The sequence below is a fragment of the Oryzias melastigma genome, linkage group LG17 (genome assembly GCF_002922805.2).
Source record: "Oryzias melastigma strain HK-1 linkage group LG17, ASM292280v2, whole genome shotgun sequence".
In the NCBI taxonomy this organism is placed as follows: domain Eukaryota; kingdom Metazoa; phylum Chordata; class Actinopteri; order Beloniformes; family Adrianichthyidae; genus Oryzias; species Oryzias melastigma.
Window position 1 is genome coordinate 30,046,798 of NC_050528.1, and position 17,301 is coordinate 30,064,098.

Genomic DNA, 17,301 nt, shown 5'->3' on the forward strand with positions numbered 1-17,301 from the left:
TCCCAAAATAAGTGAATGTGGAACAAAAAAAACAAACAAAACAAAAAGCCTTCAGCATGTCTTTAGTCTTTTGTCAGTTTTTCTAAGCAAATTCTACAGTAAAAACACAGACTGGTTTATAGTGTTGGATTCTTTATTAGCTGACAGTTAATTTAAACTTAAATTTAATGAAAAATTATTATTTTTATTTACTCAGTCAAAGAATATGTACTATTTAAAGATCATAATTACTCGCTTCATTTGATTAATTCGACTATTGTTTGTGTTTAATGAGAGCCTGGGAGTGCTGTAACTTCTCCATTTGTTCTCCTCAGGTGTTTACTCTGAGACTTACGGCCCCTCCTACGCCCACTGTAACGTGACGATGTGGAACCCTCTGGGGACCGGGATTTCCTACGAGGAGTTTGACTTTCCCATCTTCTCCGTGAAAGACGACAATGACACTGAGGTCATTCGACGGGTAAAGATAGATTTATGTTATTTTGATGTTTTTTGGGACAAAAATCTGCAACCACCTTTGGAAGATAACGAATCAAACCATTAAAGAGCAGAGTATTATTTAGTTTCTGATCTTGTTCAAAGTGACAGATTTTACCTGCTTTTCGTTCCTGCCTTCTGTGTGACAAAAGAAGCTCCTGCTACAAAGTGTGTTCATTTTGTATCCTCATGAATCTGAGGAATTTTTACTAAGGCAGTCACTTTATCGCATTAATCAGGATTCATTTATTACAGACAATTTAGTGCATTTTTTAAAATTGTGTTAATCTCATTATTGCATCGGATCAGGGCTGCCACAAACGATTATTTTAATAGTCGACTAATCACCAATTATTTTTTACGATTATTTGACTAATCGCGTCATACACATAGTGGATGTAAAAAACACATCTTAACCATCATTAGCTTTATACTAACTAAAACTAGATGTATTCACACTAGCTTTATTGTAGATAGAATGTAAGCTAAATTTGATTGCAAAAGATGCTGGTGACGATAGCTGAACGTGCTGCTAGCCAGCTAAAATATTAGTTAAAGGCCAAATTAGCCTGAATTAGCCTAGGTTAGCCAAAACACCTAGCATGTGGCTGAAATATTAGCTAAATTCCATAATGGCCTTTAAACAAACAACAACAAAAAGCTTAAGTTAGCCAAAACAGCTAGCATGTAGCTGAACACAAAATAGCCTAAAAAGCAAAAAAAAAAAAGCCTGAATTAGCCAAAGCAGCTAGCATGCAGCTGAAATATTAGCTAAATTCCAAAATAGCCTAAAAGCTAAAAAAAAAAAGCCCAAGATAGATAAAAAAGCTAGCATGTAGCTGAAAAATTAGCAAAATTCCAAAATAGCCTAAAAAACGAAAAAAGCCTGAATTAGCCAAACAGCTAACATGTAGCTGAAATATTAGCTAAACAGCCTAAAAAACCTTTAAAAAAAGCCTGTTAGCAAAAACAGATAGCATGTAGCTAAAATTAAAACTCAAAAAATAGCCAAAAAAACTTAATAAATGCCAAAATAGTCCTTCAGCTAGCAGAATATCATTATAACTTTCAACTTTACTAAATTCTGACTCCATATAATATAAAGTAACGACTAATCGACTATTAAATTAGTCGATTAGTCGTCGATTAGTCAACTAATCGTGGCAGGCTGGTTACTTGGAGTTGCATTTTATCCTGTGCATACCATGGTCATTTAAGAAAAATATAAATATTAAATAAATTGTTAAAAACTTTAATCCTGTCATAGGCCTATTTTTTAATTTCAGTTTTTTTTTTTCATACAAAAGCAAACTGTTTGATATGTGGTGCCTACGTTGTCATGGTGTGAACTGCGCTCTGCTCTCGCTCCTTTTTGAGAAAGGTGATCGTCTTTCGAAGTTTAAAAAAGAATAATTTTTTAGGGAAAGTTTACCTCTTAATGCTTGTTTTTATCCACATAATGAAGCAAAAGTTTACTTAAAAAAAAAACACACACACAACAAAGTCTAAATAGTTCAATTCCTCTTTGGAGTTTCATTTCTTCCTTTTTAGATTCTCTTCTCTATTTCTTTTCTGGTTTATCTCAATCTTTAAAGCGATCAAATTCTCCCAAACAGATTAAAGGAAACTATAAAATCACTCTCATGACGCTTTAACACAAAATCTTTAACAAACTATAACTTTTCAACCATTAACAGGATAATTCCAGTAGATTTTGAAAGAGAAAAGCGCTTTTCTCCTTCAAAATCTACTGGAATTATCGTGTTAACAAAAGAAAGCTTTTAGCTATTTTAAAAAAACACCCTCAGAAACGTTGCCATAAACACAACTCCACACTTTTGTGAGCGAGTGTTTTTCCCTCTCCACAGTGTTACATGGAACATAACCGTGCAGTGAATGGCAGTACTCCTCAGTACCCTTTGTGTGCCATGCAGCTCATGTCCCACATGGCAGCTGTCACGGACACGGCCACCTGCATGAGGAGAAACGCCCCCACCTTCAGCCTCGCACCAGGTACTTGCAAAGCACTTCTGTCTCACTTTAGTTCAGGGGTTGGGAACCCTGGTCCTCATGAGCCACCTTCCTGCATATTTTCCAACATACCCTGCTCTGGCATGTTCTTATTGGCTGGACACACCTGTACCAGGTAATCAGTCATGAGTAGGGACTCAAACAATGATTGGTTCAGGTTTAGTTGATACCCTTGGCGCGCCTTCACCTTTCTGTTCGATTTTAACTCTAGACGGTGTGTGTGACCCACTGGGGGATGCCAATATTTGGGCTTCTACAAAACCTCTGAACAGCTCAACCAAGGGCCATAAGGATGGGGTGAGTGTGGTCATCGCAGCAACAAAGGTGAGTTCTCATCGACATTTCATCGGGTTAGTGCACATGTGTCAAAGTCGAGGCCTGCGGGCCGAATCCGGCCCTCTGGGTAATTCTATCCGGCAATCCAAATCAATTTATGTTATTGTTAATAATGGCCTGATGTTATTTTGTGCTCATATCTAACTTGTGTAATTTTGACAAAATATATATTATTAAAATTTTTGAGAGTTATTTAAGGTTTGAGTTGATTTATTCTAGAATAATATTTCTGCCTTTTTATTATTCATAATTATGTAAAAAAGTTATGTTTTTAAAGTTTTAAAAATTGGTTTTCTGTTAGCTTTTTGAACTATTTTGGCATTTACTAAGATTTTTAGGCTATTTTGGAGTTAAGCTAATATTTCAGCTACATGCTAGCTGTTTTGGCTAATTTAGCCTAAGTTTTTGTTGTTGTTGTTTTTTAGGCTAATGTTGCATTTAGTTAATATTTTAGCTGGCTATCAGCTTCAGTGATTTCAGCTATCACCTTTGCAATTTCAGCTATCAGCTTCAGCGTTTTTAGTTATGAATTTCAGCATCTTCCACTATTAGCATTAACATCTTCAGCGACCAAATTCAGCTTACATGCCAAATGTTTTATATCTAGTTCATAATTATGCAAAAAAAGTTACATTTTTTTTAAGTTTTTAATATTTATTTTTAGCGTGTTCAATAAATGTTTATCCTGTTCGTCCCGCGACCTAAGGTGTGTTCTTGATTTTGGCCCTTTGTGCGATTGAGTTTGACACCTCTGGGTTAGTGCTTCACACTAGACATTCTTGAAGCGGACATTCCCATCAGGATTTTCTGCAGTCATATGACTAAGAGTCATGTTGAAGTGGAGGTCCTGCTGTGTGGCGTGTGTCATGTGACACCGAACGCTTTCATTTCCTCCATTCAGGGAGCAAATGAGTCATTGCCTCTGAATCCAAACACGTTAAAATACACAAACAGGAAAACTTGAAAATCTGTATGTCAAGTTTTGTAGCATGGGCATCATTTTTTTACTCACTCACACTTACTTTTTTACTTTTTACTCTTTAATCTGATTTCTGAGTATGTTTTGTTTTTACTGTAAAGGTTCCATTTCTTAAACTGAAGCAATCCTTAAACCAGTACTTCAAATGACCACTAAATCCCAAATCCACTCTACTTATTAAAACAATCTCTGATCTGGGATTACTTGTGAACTCTTGCTTCCCCTCTCCTGTTCTACCTGCAGCTGGACAGCAGATCTTTTTTCTTCGACGTTGCTCCTGGCGCCGATAGCGCAGCCACAGGCTTGGTTGCGCTGTTGGCAGCTGCTAGTGCCCTTCACAACGCCACGGCCGAGCTGAACCGCACCATCCTCTACACTTTCTTTAATGGGGTCGGTTCGATTTTTAAACTCTCAATAATAACGGAAAAGTCTTCAATTTTGATGTTTTGGTAAACGACTTGTCTTTGTAACTCAGGAAACCTTTGACTACATTGGTAGTTCAAGAATGGTGTATGATATGGCGAAGAATGATTTCACTGTGGATCTGGACAACATTCATTCTATCTTGGAGGTTGGACAGGTGAGTCACAGACCTGACCTTCTCATTCAGAGAATTCATTATTCTTACTGTGACACCAACAAATACTACATATTTAGCTTTAAACATTTCTATTAAGTTTTAATCCCTGATTTAAAAATAATGTTAAATTAAATTTGTGCACTTGAAAAATGATTGCAGTTTGTCTTTCATGAATACATTCATTCAGTTTATTTTCTTGTTTTTTGTGAGAGTTTCTGCACTTTTTTCATCCAAGGTTGCTCTGGGTCCTGACTCCAGACTCTGGCTTCACTCTGATCCTGTTTCTAAGAGGAACAGCAGCGTCAATGTTGAGGTTAGTCTCTACTTTCTTCATAGCTGCATGTTTCACAAACCTCTAAAAGCAGAAATGCAGTTAGCTTTGTTGTAAAAGAGGAAATGAGGTTGATTGGAATGTTATTTGTGCCTTTATTTGAAAATTCTATTTTTATTTAAATAAAGAGATCGTGATCACCCCTTTATTTCCTTTTATTTTCTGCTTCAATGCTTTTATGATTCATTTCTGAAAATGTTTTGCAATGTTAGCTCAGTTTTCAAATGGCCTCCTATTAAGATATCAGCTGGTGTAGAAATGTTGCGTTAGCAAAGCATTATTGGTGGAATAAGGATCCTGCACAAAATGGAGCTAACAGTGACTTAAAGGGTAACCAAACGGGGAAGTTGGAGGCCGACTCCACTCACAGCCGAAATGTGGAAACCCAGTCAGGGGGTGGGGCTTAGTGGCTGGACTGTTATCATTACTGGAGCTGCAGATCATGATGTCAGACTTTTGAAACTGACATCAACTGTAATACTTCAATTCAACCTGTAGGGGGCAGCCCACAGACAGTTTTTGACTATATTTTCAAGAATCAAACAACTTTATTTTAATTTATCAAAAAATTGGCAATGACCAACAAACATCACCTTTAAAGCCCAATTTATAGAGGTCAACAGAAAAAAAAGGTGATTTAGGGTTTGGTTACCCTTTAAACTCCACGCTTAGATGCTCTTAAATAATACTGTATTACTCGTACTGTCATTCTGAATGCACATCTATAACATGAGCTTAAATGGGAAGGGAGGAGCAGAAGGCTTTTATCAAAACAGTCCAAATAAAGGGCCTATGCCATGCAAAATCCACTTTTTTTAAGCTCTTAAGTGTATTATAATGTCAATTTCTCACGAAAAACACCCTCAAAGTGGTATTTTGATCCATTCATGCATCTTTGAGCATTCCTCTAAAAACCTGTTCTCTGAGCACCAGCCCCTCCCAACCCACGAGAACGATCAGGTCATCATGTTCAGACGTGTGAATGTGGGGGAACAGCCCCTTCCAAGAAGAGCCTGCACTACCAGCACCGGCCCCAGGCTAACACACACACTCACTTTCTCCGCAGAGCTAGCAGGAATTGGCAAAACGCTTTCATTTAATATACACATTCATCTTTACAAAAGTTCGCATGTTGTTTGTTTATGTGGGTGAAACACTAACACGCTGCTGAGGCCGATTCAAGGATGACGTCATGATTTGAACTTTTAATTTTCTTAAATTTTAGAGTTCAGATCACATGTTCATGTCTTCACTGATCACTTTTCAAGTTTAAGTTCAAAGAAAAAACACTCTTAAATAGTAGAGAAAAGACTCAAACCATCAGAACTGAGATATGTGCATTTGTGTTTCTTCACGTTTGGTTTTAATCTTCTGTCTTACAGGTACAGACGCTAGTCAGTAACTTACAGGCAGCTGCCGCGGGTTTGAACCTCTCCCTGGGGGAGCCGAACGTCACCCAGCCGCTGCCCCCCTCATCCTTCCAGCGGTTCCTGCTAGAGCGACCAATCCCTGGAGTGGTCATTGAGAATCACCAAACAAGCTTCACAAACAAGTAACTTTGTTTTATTGTTTCAAATGATCACACACAACATAGCTGTGTTGTTAAAGATGTTTATCCAACTATCTCTGTTTTGTGTGCAGGTACTACCAAAGTATGTTTGACAACGCCGAATATCTCAAGCTCAATTACCCCCCGAACCTGACTCCAGAGGAGCAGCTGGAGCTCGTGACGGATTCTGCAAAGGTGGCCCCTCCCTGGATTGGATTTTTCTTAAAGCACTTATAATGTGTATCCATTATTCAATCACTCTTCATTCATACGTGGTGATGGTAACCTACTGATGTAGCCACAGCTGTCCTGGGGCAGACTGACAGAGGCGTGGCTGCCATCACCGGGTCATTTATACACACCAATGGAGCCACACTGTGTTTTGCCCAACGACCGTTGACGTGGGGAGCGGAGTTCCAACCACCGACCCCTCTGTTATTGGTGCTCAACCATCTAAGCCACAGCCACCTATGGATACGTCCATCATTTTAGTCCTGCTGAATAATTTTATTCTTAACTGATTAAAAAGTTGTTGAGCTGCAGATCTAAACTTAAAGCAAAATTCTGCTTTTATCTTGAAGGCTTTGACGGAGGTTGCGACGACCGTGGCTCGTGGTCTGTATCTACAGGCAGGAGGTGAGCTGGCGCAGATGAGCAGAATTCAGGCCGACAGCGAGCTGGTAAGATGGATTTGACAAGTTCTTTTTTACAGATTAATTCAATTTAACCGATAAAAAAATAAAACTAGTGCTGTCAATCAATTAAAAAAATAATTAGATTAATGACACTTTTGGACTGTGATTAATCACGATTAATCCCAATGTTTTACTTAGGTACATTTTATATTACAATATAAGCAAAAACAGGCCAGAAAATAAATGTTTTCCTTCCTTTTTATTGTATGGAGTTTTATCAAGTGTTAACTCAGATATCCCAGAAGTAGGGCCGCCACAAATGATTACTCTGATAGTTGACTCATTTATTTATCATATAATTATTTTTTAGTTATTTTTTCAGATTAGTTGACTGATTGGATTATGCACAAACTGGATGTAAAGCACACATCATAACCGTCATTAGCTTTAAACTAACTAAAATCTAGATATTTAGCATTACCTGCGATAATGTTAGTGTGAATTCTGTAAGCTGAATTTGGCTGCTGAAGATGCTAGTGCTGATAGCTAAAAAAAATGCTGGAGTTGATAGTTAAAAACGCTGAAACTGATTGCCAGCTAAAATATTATTTAAATGCAAAATTAGCCTAATAAACTGAAAAAAGCCTAAATTAGCCAAAATAGCTAGCCGAAAAATTAGCTAGATTCCGAAATAGCCTAAAAACCTTAAAAAAAAATCCAAAATTTGCCAAAATATCTAGCATGTAGCTGAAATATTAGCTAATGTCCAACATAGCCTAAAAACTGAAAAAAAAACTAAATTAGCCAACATAGCTAGCATGTAGCTGAAATATTAGCTAAACTCCAAAATAGCTTAAAAAAACCTTAATAAATGCCAAAATAGTCCCAAAAAACTAGCATAACCCCATTATAACTTTCAACTTTACTACACTCCGACTCCATAGAATAAAAAGAAACGACTGATCGACTATTAATTTAGTCGTCGAGTATTTTAATAGTCAGTTAGTCATCGATTAGTTGACTAATCGTGGCAGCCCTACCCAGAAGTGTAATTTGTTAGCACAAAAACACATCAACAGTAAGAAAAGCACAACTCTAAAGACTTTAATATCTGGAGTATTACTCCAAGAAAACTCCAAGATATACAGTCATATGGTCCGGACGAATACTTGATTTTGATTGGCTGCTGGGTGTGAATGCGCACTTTAAAAGGCAGTTTCGGTCACATTGCCCAAATATTCAATATTACGGTTTGGACTAAATGACCATGGTATAAGTGGGAAAACCCCGACGAAGCCTCGCAAAATGGAAGGTGGAGGCGTGATTATTTTGCTTTAACTATTAACGCGTTAAGTTCTTTGGATTAATCGTATGCAGTAATGTGTTAATGATAACAACCCTTAAAAAGGGGAATATGTTTAAATTTGATCCTCCTTTGTGGAATTAAGCAATCTGTTAGTCAGCAAATGTTATTTAAAAACCTGTATTAGTTTCAAATCAAAATGAATTCATTAACACCCTGAGGGTAGCTAGAAATGTTATAGTTTTAGATTATAATTTACATAATTAAATATTATGATACTATGAAAAAATGAAGACATTGCTATTTCCAAATATTAGCAGAATGATTTTTTTACAAATATTTTTGAATAGGAAGTAATAAAATATTAACTTGATTGGCTACTTGTTTTCACAGATTTATGTTTTTAAAAAGTTTTATTTTGACTATATTCACAGCATTTTAGTCATTTTGTCTCGTGTTGTGCTTATTTCTATTTTCTAACTTCTTGTTTTTGTTGCCATAGCAATCCAAAGACAGAGTTTTTCTCCACTCGGATACTTTTTCTAATTACATGGATTTTCTTGCAGTTTCAATCTTAAATGAACTTTTCCTGATTTTTGTTTCAGGTTAGCAAGATGCTGTACACTTTTCTTGTTCGGGTGAATAATTCCTGGTTTGATCAACTAGTGAAGTCTGATTGGACGGGCGTACTGAGTGAGTTGATGCTTTATGAAATAAATACTTCAGAAAGAAAAGTAAAAACAACGTACTGATGGTGATCTGTCTCATGTTCCTCAGGGAACAGGCCTACAAACTTCTACATTGGTGTGACGGGTCAATACTTCAGCGAACCGGCTCTTATGGTCCAGTGCATCCTTGCTAACCTGACCGGCAGCATCGCCAACATCACCGAAGGCAACTGTCAGGACAAAAAAATGGATAAGGACGAGAACATGAACAAGGATGTAAGACTACAATTTAGAGCTGGCACAATTATTTAACTAGTCGACTATTAAAATAGTTGACTAGTCGTTACTTTATATTATATGGAGTCAGAGTGGAGTAAATTTAAAAGTTAGAATGGCATTCTGCTAGCTTTTTGGACTATTTTGGTGTTTAATATTTCAGCAACATGCTAGCTGTTTTTGCTAATTTAGGCTTATTTTCAATTTTTTGGGCTAATTTGGCATTTACCTAGCTGACGTTTGGAATGCACCTTTCAGAAACACTCTAAACACGGGCCCCCTAGGAATAAGTACAAAATCTGACACATTTTCTTTAAATAAGCAAAAAAAATCTGTTGAGAAAATTTGTCTTATCAAGAACTCTTTTAAAAAAAAAAAAAACTTTTTTGAAATGATTATTTTTCTTCCAAGACAAAAAAAAAATAAGACAGTTTTTCTGAAAAAAAACGATCTTTTTGTGTGGAGGTTGAGGATTTTTCCCCTCCACCTCCTCCTGAGGCAGACGGTCATGGTCCACACTGAAGGGCACTGTGTTGACTTTATATGTGAGATCATATTAGAAAAGGGCGAGTCATTTATTTCCTTCCTTTAGATTAGGGTTTTCAGTTTGTTGGAAAAATGACTTTATCATGAGGCAAAGTTTATTTTTGTCCCTTTTCTTCTCCTAACTTTCTGTTCCTCTGTTGTCAGATCTATTCCTATCTATGGGTTCAAGGCCCGGTCCGTCCCAACAGTACGGAGCGGGACAGTTTCTGTGTTCGCTCCCTGGTGCGTCAGTCCAAAGCGTTGTCTCCTGCCTTCGAACTGAGCGAGTACACCTCCAAAAACTACTCCACGTGGGCAGAGTCCAGATGGAGTGCCATCAAAGGACGCATATTCTTGGTGGCCAGTCATGACCTGGAGGTAAAACATCACTTTTGAACTCCTGGATGTTTTGATTGGGATCAATACAGCTTTACTGTCCAGACTGTTGTTTTGGGGTTCAGTGTTCCCTCGCTGCAGTGCAGTTCACCGTAGATTCTTTTCAGGGAAATTTTGTGAGTTTTTTTTTTACAGCACTGTGTTCTGCATCCTGATTGGCTGTAGACCTTATCAGTCAATCTCTTCCTGCCATGTCACCTAAACCGAATACGTAAATCTTCAATCCCAAGCAGATCTCTTGTTTTCATCCCATAATACTGGACTTGTGGTCCTTTAAAGACCCACTCCAATAAAAATCCTCTGGATAGAAATGATATCACTTGTGTTGCACCGGTAATGTTAGTTTTCCAAAGAATCTCAAAGGTGGAGCTGAGAACGACATCTGATCAGACCGGTGGATCAAGGTTCTCCAGGAACATCTCAACTCTCAGAGCCTTGGTTCCTCAGACCTGTTTCTGTTCCCCCTGCAGATGCTGACTCTTGGAGTGGGTGTGGGCGTGCTGCTGATGTCTCTGCTCCTCACATACATCGTCAGCTCAAAGGCAGACATACTCTTCAGCTCAGGGAGGGAGCCCACCAACGCCACCTACTGATCCCCTCTGAGGCTCTGCAGGCCTGCGACCACTACGACTGTCACTGCTACTTCTACCCCAACCACACGCGGACGGCTTCTTTGAAAAGCCGGCAGCAGGTACACCAACAGGTTAGACTCTGCAGCAGAGAGTCTTTAAGACTACAACCCCATCCGTGTTCATGGACTCACTCACGTGAGGCGAGATGTCTCCATCTGTCTGGACTGGAACGGCCTGGATGGACGTGGACTCAGCCGGGTGGAACTCACTGGGCGGTCACCAGCACGCTCCGTCAGTGCAGAAGATGTTTATATTTCTTTTGTTTTTAGGTTATTGTTTTCCCTTTTTATTGTAAACAAATGTTTGGTTTTATTGTCATGGACGGGCACTACACATTGATTTGCGTTGTTTTGCGCGTTTGTGTGAGTTAGCAGTGATTCTGAGTGTACGAACAGTTCTGATGGTGAGTGTGTCTGAGTTTGTATGGGGATTGCAATGATATGTGCAATACTGTAGCTGTCTTCTTTGTCAGAGTAGTTCACTTATCCATCCAATCTAATGACAGGAGACCACTTTGACTCTGAACAAATAATGAAGTGTACATTTCAGATTTTGAAACTAAGAAATGTGCAGTCAAGTACAACTCTGAGTCCTGAGAAAATATCCTGAAATTCATGTTTGGTCTCAGTGTTTCCTGCATATTTATGCATTTTCAACCCACTGCAGTTTTATTTTCCTGATCTTTTCGTCAAGCAGAGGAACTCGCAAGTTAATCTGACCAAAACCGATCCCAATAATCACAGGCATTCTGGGAAATCTGATGTTTGGAGAGAAATGCTGGGCGTAGACACTGACAGAGTTCTGGTACTTTGGTTGTGTACTCTCTCTGGTTCTTCTAACAGTGTATGTACAGCTTCTTTGAAATGGTGACAACACATGAGGTTTGAATTCCACTGATGAGTTCATTCGATGACTGGAATCAAATACCAGTAATGATGCCTTTATGCAAAAATAAACGATGCTTTTTTTCCCAGGGCGTCCTCTCACAGTTATTTGAAGCATTTTTATGTGTTTAATAGTGGATGAAATCATGAACTGATAAGTGAACATTAACTCATGACTCGTGTCTTTCTGAGAGGATTTGGGTTCATTTCTTTTCAGCTTGGATTTTGTTTAGATTTCATTCTGAGTTTTATGTCTTCAATGTTTGAAAGCTCTGTGTTCACTCAAACAGGAATCTGAAGGATCATAAAATACTTGTTTTTGTTACTTGATTCTTGTTCAAGACACTTCGACAAGAAAGACCTTAGATTGTTAATACAGGCTGTAGAGTTTCATAAACAGGGTAGGAAAAATAAGTTTCTTCACAAACTATTTTTATTTATATAATATGCTCTACATGACTACCATTTTGCTCTTATTTAAATACATTATCTGGTGTATCTGAAATATAAAAGAGAACTAAATAACTGCACATTTTGATGGCCTCTTCATATAGAGAAGTGTACCATCTGACTGCAGAGGTAATGAAAGACCTGTGGTAATGCTTGTTCCTACACTGTGGGGTGTCTCGGTCTGTTGTTGAAGGAACTTCTCAGTCCTTTCACAGTCGGCTGCAGTGGGTGAGAGTTGTTGTCCATGATGGATCAGAGCTGGTTCAATGTCCTCGTCTCACCCACCTCCTCTACAGAGTCCAGCAAACAGCCCAGGACAGAGCTGGCCCTCCTGACTTGAGTTTCTTCTTGTCCCGACCAGTGCTGCTCGCGTCCCAGCAGACAACTGAGTGAGGAGCCGATAGTCAAAGTCAGTCGCTTTTCCATTGTAATTCCTGGTGGCAACGGCAATCAGACACAAGGGAAGTGGACTGGATTGATGAAGCCAACCAAACATTGTCCGAAAAAAGTTCAAATGTAACAGGAAGAAATTCACTTATTGTGGCAGCTTTAAAAATCTATATTGTTGCATTTGCACAAAAAAGTCTTTCTTCTGGTGACTCGACCATGCAGAACATTTTTCTTCAGGTGCCATAACTCCTTTTTGTAGGGGAGAGCAGGGACAGTTGGAACACTTGCAATTTCTCTAATCAGTAACAAGTAAGAGACATCTGATTCGCACTGCACATGCTCAGTTTAGTCCCTAGTCAAAACATCAAAGATAATTGTCTGCCAGCCAACACAGCTAAATTTACAGGTTAAACTGTTATTTTGAGGTAAGAAAGCATTTTTTTTTATTTAAAACTTTTTTGTAATTACACAGATGGCTTTACAGTTAAACTTATCAAACATGTATCATGTTAATCATGGGAAAGTTTTGCTTTATTTCAGTCAAGATGGGTGTTTTAATGTGTTAGCTTTTAACCATATTATGAACTTCCTCCTAAACAATGAACTTAGGGGCAATTGTAACACACCTGAATGGGGGCAGTTGCAACAGTCAACCCTAAATAAATATAAATAAATGTATAACTGATTATTAATTTTTAATAGACATTTTCAGCAAATGAATAATACAATCTTAATAATACAATACACTGTAGCTGAAAGATGAAAAGACTGAAGCTGATAGCTGAAAACGCTGAAGCTGATAGCTGAACACGCTGAAGCTGATAGCTGAACACGCTGAAGTTGATAGATAAAAACGCTGTAGCTGATAGATGAAAACACTGAAGCTGATAAATGATAATGCTATGATTGATAGCTGAAAATGCTGAAGTCTATAACTGAAAATGATGAAGCTTAAAGAGAACATACTGAAGCTGATTGTTAAAAACGCTGAAGCTGATGACTAAAAATGCTGAAGCTGAGGGCTTAAAATGCTATAGTTGATAGCTGAAAATGCTGAAGTCTATAACTGAAAATGATGAGGGTGATAGCTGAAAACGCTGAAGCTGATAGCTGAAAAAGCTCAAGCTGATAACTAAAAACCCTAAAGCTAATGGCTGAAAACACTGAAGCTGATAGATGATAACACTGAAGCTGAGAGATAAAAACACTCAAACTGATGGCTGAAAATGCTGAAGCTGATAAATGATAATGCTATAGTTGATAGCTGAAAACGCTGGTCTATAACTGAAAATGCCGAAGCTTAAAGAGAACATACTGAAGCTGATAGCTGAAAACGCTGAAGCTGATACCTGAAAAATGCTGATGCTGAGGGCTGAAAACGCTGTAGTTGATAACTGAAAACACTGAAATCTATAACTGAAAACGCTGAAGCTGATAACTGAAAACACTAGGGTAGATAGATGAAAACGCTGAAGCTGATAGCTGAAAACACTGAAGCTGATGGCTGAAAACCTCTGAGGATGATAGCTGAAAATGCTGAAGCTGATAACTGAAAACACTGAAGCTGATGCCTGAAAACACTGAAGCTGATAGCTGAAAACGCTGAAGTTGCTAGCTGAAACCGCTATAGCTGATAGCTGAAAACGCTGAAGCTGATAGCTGAAAACCCTGAAGCTGATAGATGAAAATGCTGAAGCTGATACCGGAAAACACTGAAGCTGATAACTGAAAACACTGAAGCTGATAACTGAAAACACTGACGCTGATAACTGAAAACGCTGAAGCTAATAACGGAAAACACCGAAGATGATAGATGAAAACACAGAAGATGATAGATGAAAACACTTAAGCTAATAACTGAAAACGCTGTAGCTGATAGATGAAAACACTGAAGCTGATAACTGAAAACGCTGAAGCTGATAACAGAAAACACCAAAGATGATAGCTGAAAACGCTGAAGCTGATAGATGAAAACACTTAAGCTAATAACTGAAAACGCTGAAGCTGATAGATGAAAACACTGAAGCTGATAACTAGCTAAAATGTTAGCTGAATGCCAAATTAGCCTAAAAAACAAAGCAGAAAAATGATATCTGGGTTCACCAGATCCTTCAGAGACGTTCACATGAGCTCTGTCCTTTCTGGAGTTCCAGGAAATCTGCCTCAGTTTATCCCTTCATATTATTCCTACTTTTTCTTCATCGGATTTCACACAAACTCTGGAATGAAGACAAAGGAATCAGGGTGATTTTATTGCCAAAAGATTAGAAACAACTTTTCTATAAAGAATTAAAAGTGAAAACAAATCTTTAATCCAAAAATTTCAAATGAAGCAAAAATATAGAAAACAAAGTTGTAAATGTTCTTTTTATAAAACACAATCTTCAGTTTCTCCTCTTGTAGTTTCTTTGTAGAACAAACACAGAGAACGTCTTTGTGATGCCACTGATTCCATTTGTGCTGCAGCTTCCCTGAGTTCACAAAACATTTTGCGAAATTTGAATCCAAACAGTCAAATCCCAAAGTTCAAAGAAACAACAAAAACACAGATTTTACAACAAAAACTTTGAGATTCTTCTTTAAAAATGTTTCAAATCAACATTCTAGAGATTTGTCATTCCTGTCTTTATTTCTGACCACAGAATATTAAAAGTTAAGTTTAGTTCAAAATTATCAAAAGCAGAAAAATCTCTAAAAAACAAAAATGTATCTTCTTTTAGGAACCGTATGAACTATTTGAGTTTACACAACACTGCAATGTCTTTAGCATAATCCAACCCCACTCCAGCATGGAGCGGCTGAGTGAATGTGGTCTGGACTCTGTGGAGGAGAGTCATGCTTTCAGAGATGCTGTAGAAGGACAGAACACCTGCTCTGTGATCCAGGTACACACCTACTCTGGAGGAAACACGAGCTGAGATGGAGGTTTCAATGCTGTTGTGGCGAAATAAGAACCTGTCTGGATAACAATCCAATGCCCAGGATTTGTCATTTAAACCAAATCCACTTTCATCTCCAGATCTGCTGATGTTCTTGTATGCAACTGCTACACAAACGTAGGATCCTCTCCTCTCTACCTCCCAGTAACAGCGTCCAGTCAGACTCTCTCTGCTCAGAACCAGACCATAATCTCTAAATCTGTCTAGGTGATATGAATAAGATTTGTGGTTTTCCAAAAATGTCACCTTTCTGTTCTCCTCTGACAGTAACAGTATGCTGTGTACTGTGTTTTGATCCAGTGTGATTTGACATGAATATTTCAAGAAGCTCTTTGGTCTTGGTTCCGACAGTAAAACATCCACACGAGTGAATGCCATTGAGATGTTTGTCCGTTCCTCTCTCAGAATGTCCTTCAGTTTGTCTCTGAGCTCTGACACAGCTGCTGTCACCTCCTCAAAGTATCTCAGAGGACGGACGTTGATGCTGGATGAGTGTGTGGACTCTCTGAGTGGTGGCAGTGAGACGTAGTTGAGCAGAAACTGGCTGTGATCCTCTGTGAGTGAGAGCTGCTTCAGCTCAGCGTCTCTCCTCTTCAGCTCAGTGATCTCCTGCTCCAGCTCCTCCTGAAGATCTTTGACTCGACTCACTTCAGTTTGCTGCTGGGATCTGATCTGCTGCTTCACATCACAGCTTCTTTTCTGGATGAGACGGATCATCTGAGTGAAGATCTCCTCACTGTCCTTCACGGTTTGATCAGCAGAGTGATTGATGGCCTCCACCTCCTGTTGAAGCAGCTTCACCTCCTCTCTGTCCTGGATTCTCTGCTGGATTTGTTGTTGACTCTCCTCCAGATCTCTCTGCCTCTCAGTCCTTTCTGCTGCAGCTGAGACTGTGTCGTGTCCTCTATGTTCATCCACAGAGCAGAGATAACAGATACACTTCTGATCAGTACGACAGAACATCTTCATCACCTCATCATGAATGGAGCAGATCTTCTCCTGTAGGTTCTTGGAGGGTTCTTCCAGCTTGTGTTTCTTAAATGGAGCTGCATCCAAATGAGGTTGAAGGTGTTTCTCACAGTAAGAGGCCAGACAGTTCAAACAGGACTTGATGGCTTTCACTTTTCTTCCAGAGCAGAAATCACAGGACACATCTTCAGGTCCAGCATAGCAGTGATCAGCAGGAGCAGCTTGGAGTCCAGTCTTCTTCAGCTGCTCCATTAAAGCTGCTAACATGGTGTTTTTCACCAGAACAGGTCTCGGTGTGAAGGTCTTCCTACATTGAGGACAGCTGTGGATTTTCTCCTCTTCATCCCAGAATCTTTGAATACACTTCATGCAGTAGCTGTGTCCACAGGGAATAGTCACCGGATCCTTCAGCAGATCCAGACAGATGGAACAGCTGAAGGTTTCTTGATCTAGATCGACTCCTTTCTGCGCCATTTCTCCTCTCAGACACGAAGGCTGTGTGAGTTTCACTTTCTCAGAAACCAGGCGGACTCTGATCCTCCAATCAGCTTCTCTACTGTTCATGTTGGTTACGCCCATCATGACTCAGCAGATCTGAAGTATATATGTGGACAAACCACAGATCAGGAAGAGATGTTTTTAAGGGAACTTTTCCAATGTTTTACGTAGAACAAATTATAGTGTATAGTTTATAGTTATATTTATAGTATTTTCTTTATATCTGAGAAGTACCCTGTTGCTGGTTTTGAGTTTCCATTTTTTAATTATTGTATTACTGTGATTTAAACTATTTTGAACAAAAAAAAGTAGGATAACCAAAAGAAGTTTATACTTAAAACGTTTACGCTAAGTTTATGTAAAGTTAATGTTAATATATTTATATTGCTTTTTACAGTTCTTTTGTGTGATCAATCTGTAAAATAAATCTTTAATTTCTTCACATCAATCCTC

At 38.6% G+C, this 17,301-nt stretch overlaps 2 protein-coding genes across 2 annotated transcripts in view; one reads left to right on the forward strand and one right to left on the reverse strand.

Moving 5' to 3' along the window:
* Positions 1–11,694, forward strand: part of ncstn (nicastrin) — a 15,190-nt gene extending 3,496 nt beyond the window's left edge. Inside the window, exons 5-17 of the mRNA XM_024281494.2 lie at positions 315–460; positions 2,346–2,490; positions 2,720–2,832; positions 4,067–4,213; positions 4,299–4,403; positions 4,639–4,716; positions 6,117–6,286; positions 6,376–6,478; positions 6,865–6,963; positions 8,827–8,914; positions 8,999–9,165; positions 9,856–10,068; positions 10,557–11,694. Of these exons, the coding sequence (XP_024137262.1) occupies positions 315–460; positions 2,346–2,490; positions 2,720–2,832; positions 4,067–4,213; positions 4,299–4,403; positions 4,639–4,716; positions 6,117–6,286; positions 6,376–6,478; positions 6,865–6,963; positions 8,827–8,914; positions 8,999–9,165; positions 9,856–10,068; positions 10,557–10,679 (1,697 nt within the window). The 3' untranslated portion in view covers positions 10,680–11,694. The remainder of the gene's footprint in view (positions 1–314; positions 461–2,345; positions 2,491–2,719; positions 2,833–4,066; positions 4,214–4,298; positions 4,404–4,638; positions 4,717–6,116; positions 6,287–6,375; positions 6,479–6,864; positions 6,964–8,826; positions 8,915–8,998; positions 9,166–9,855; positions 10,069–10,556) is intronic.
* Positions 11,695–14,453: 2,759 nt separating this feature from the next.
* On the reverse strand, positions 14,454–16,894 carry ftr66 (finTRIM family, member 66). Its single transcript, XM_024281627.2, has one exon. It carries the CDS (start codon positions 16,822–16,824, stop codon positions 15,175–15,177), a length of 1,650 nt encoding a protein of 549 aa, XP_024137395.2. The 5' UTR covers positions 16,825–16,894; the 3' UTR covers positions 14,454–15,174.
* Positions 16,895–17,301: the final 407 nt, after the last annotated feature.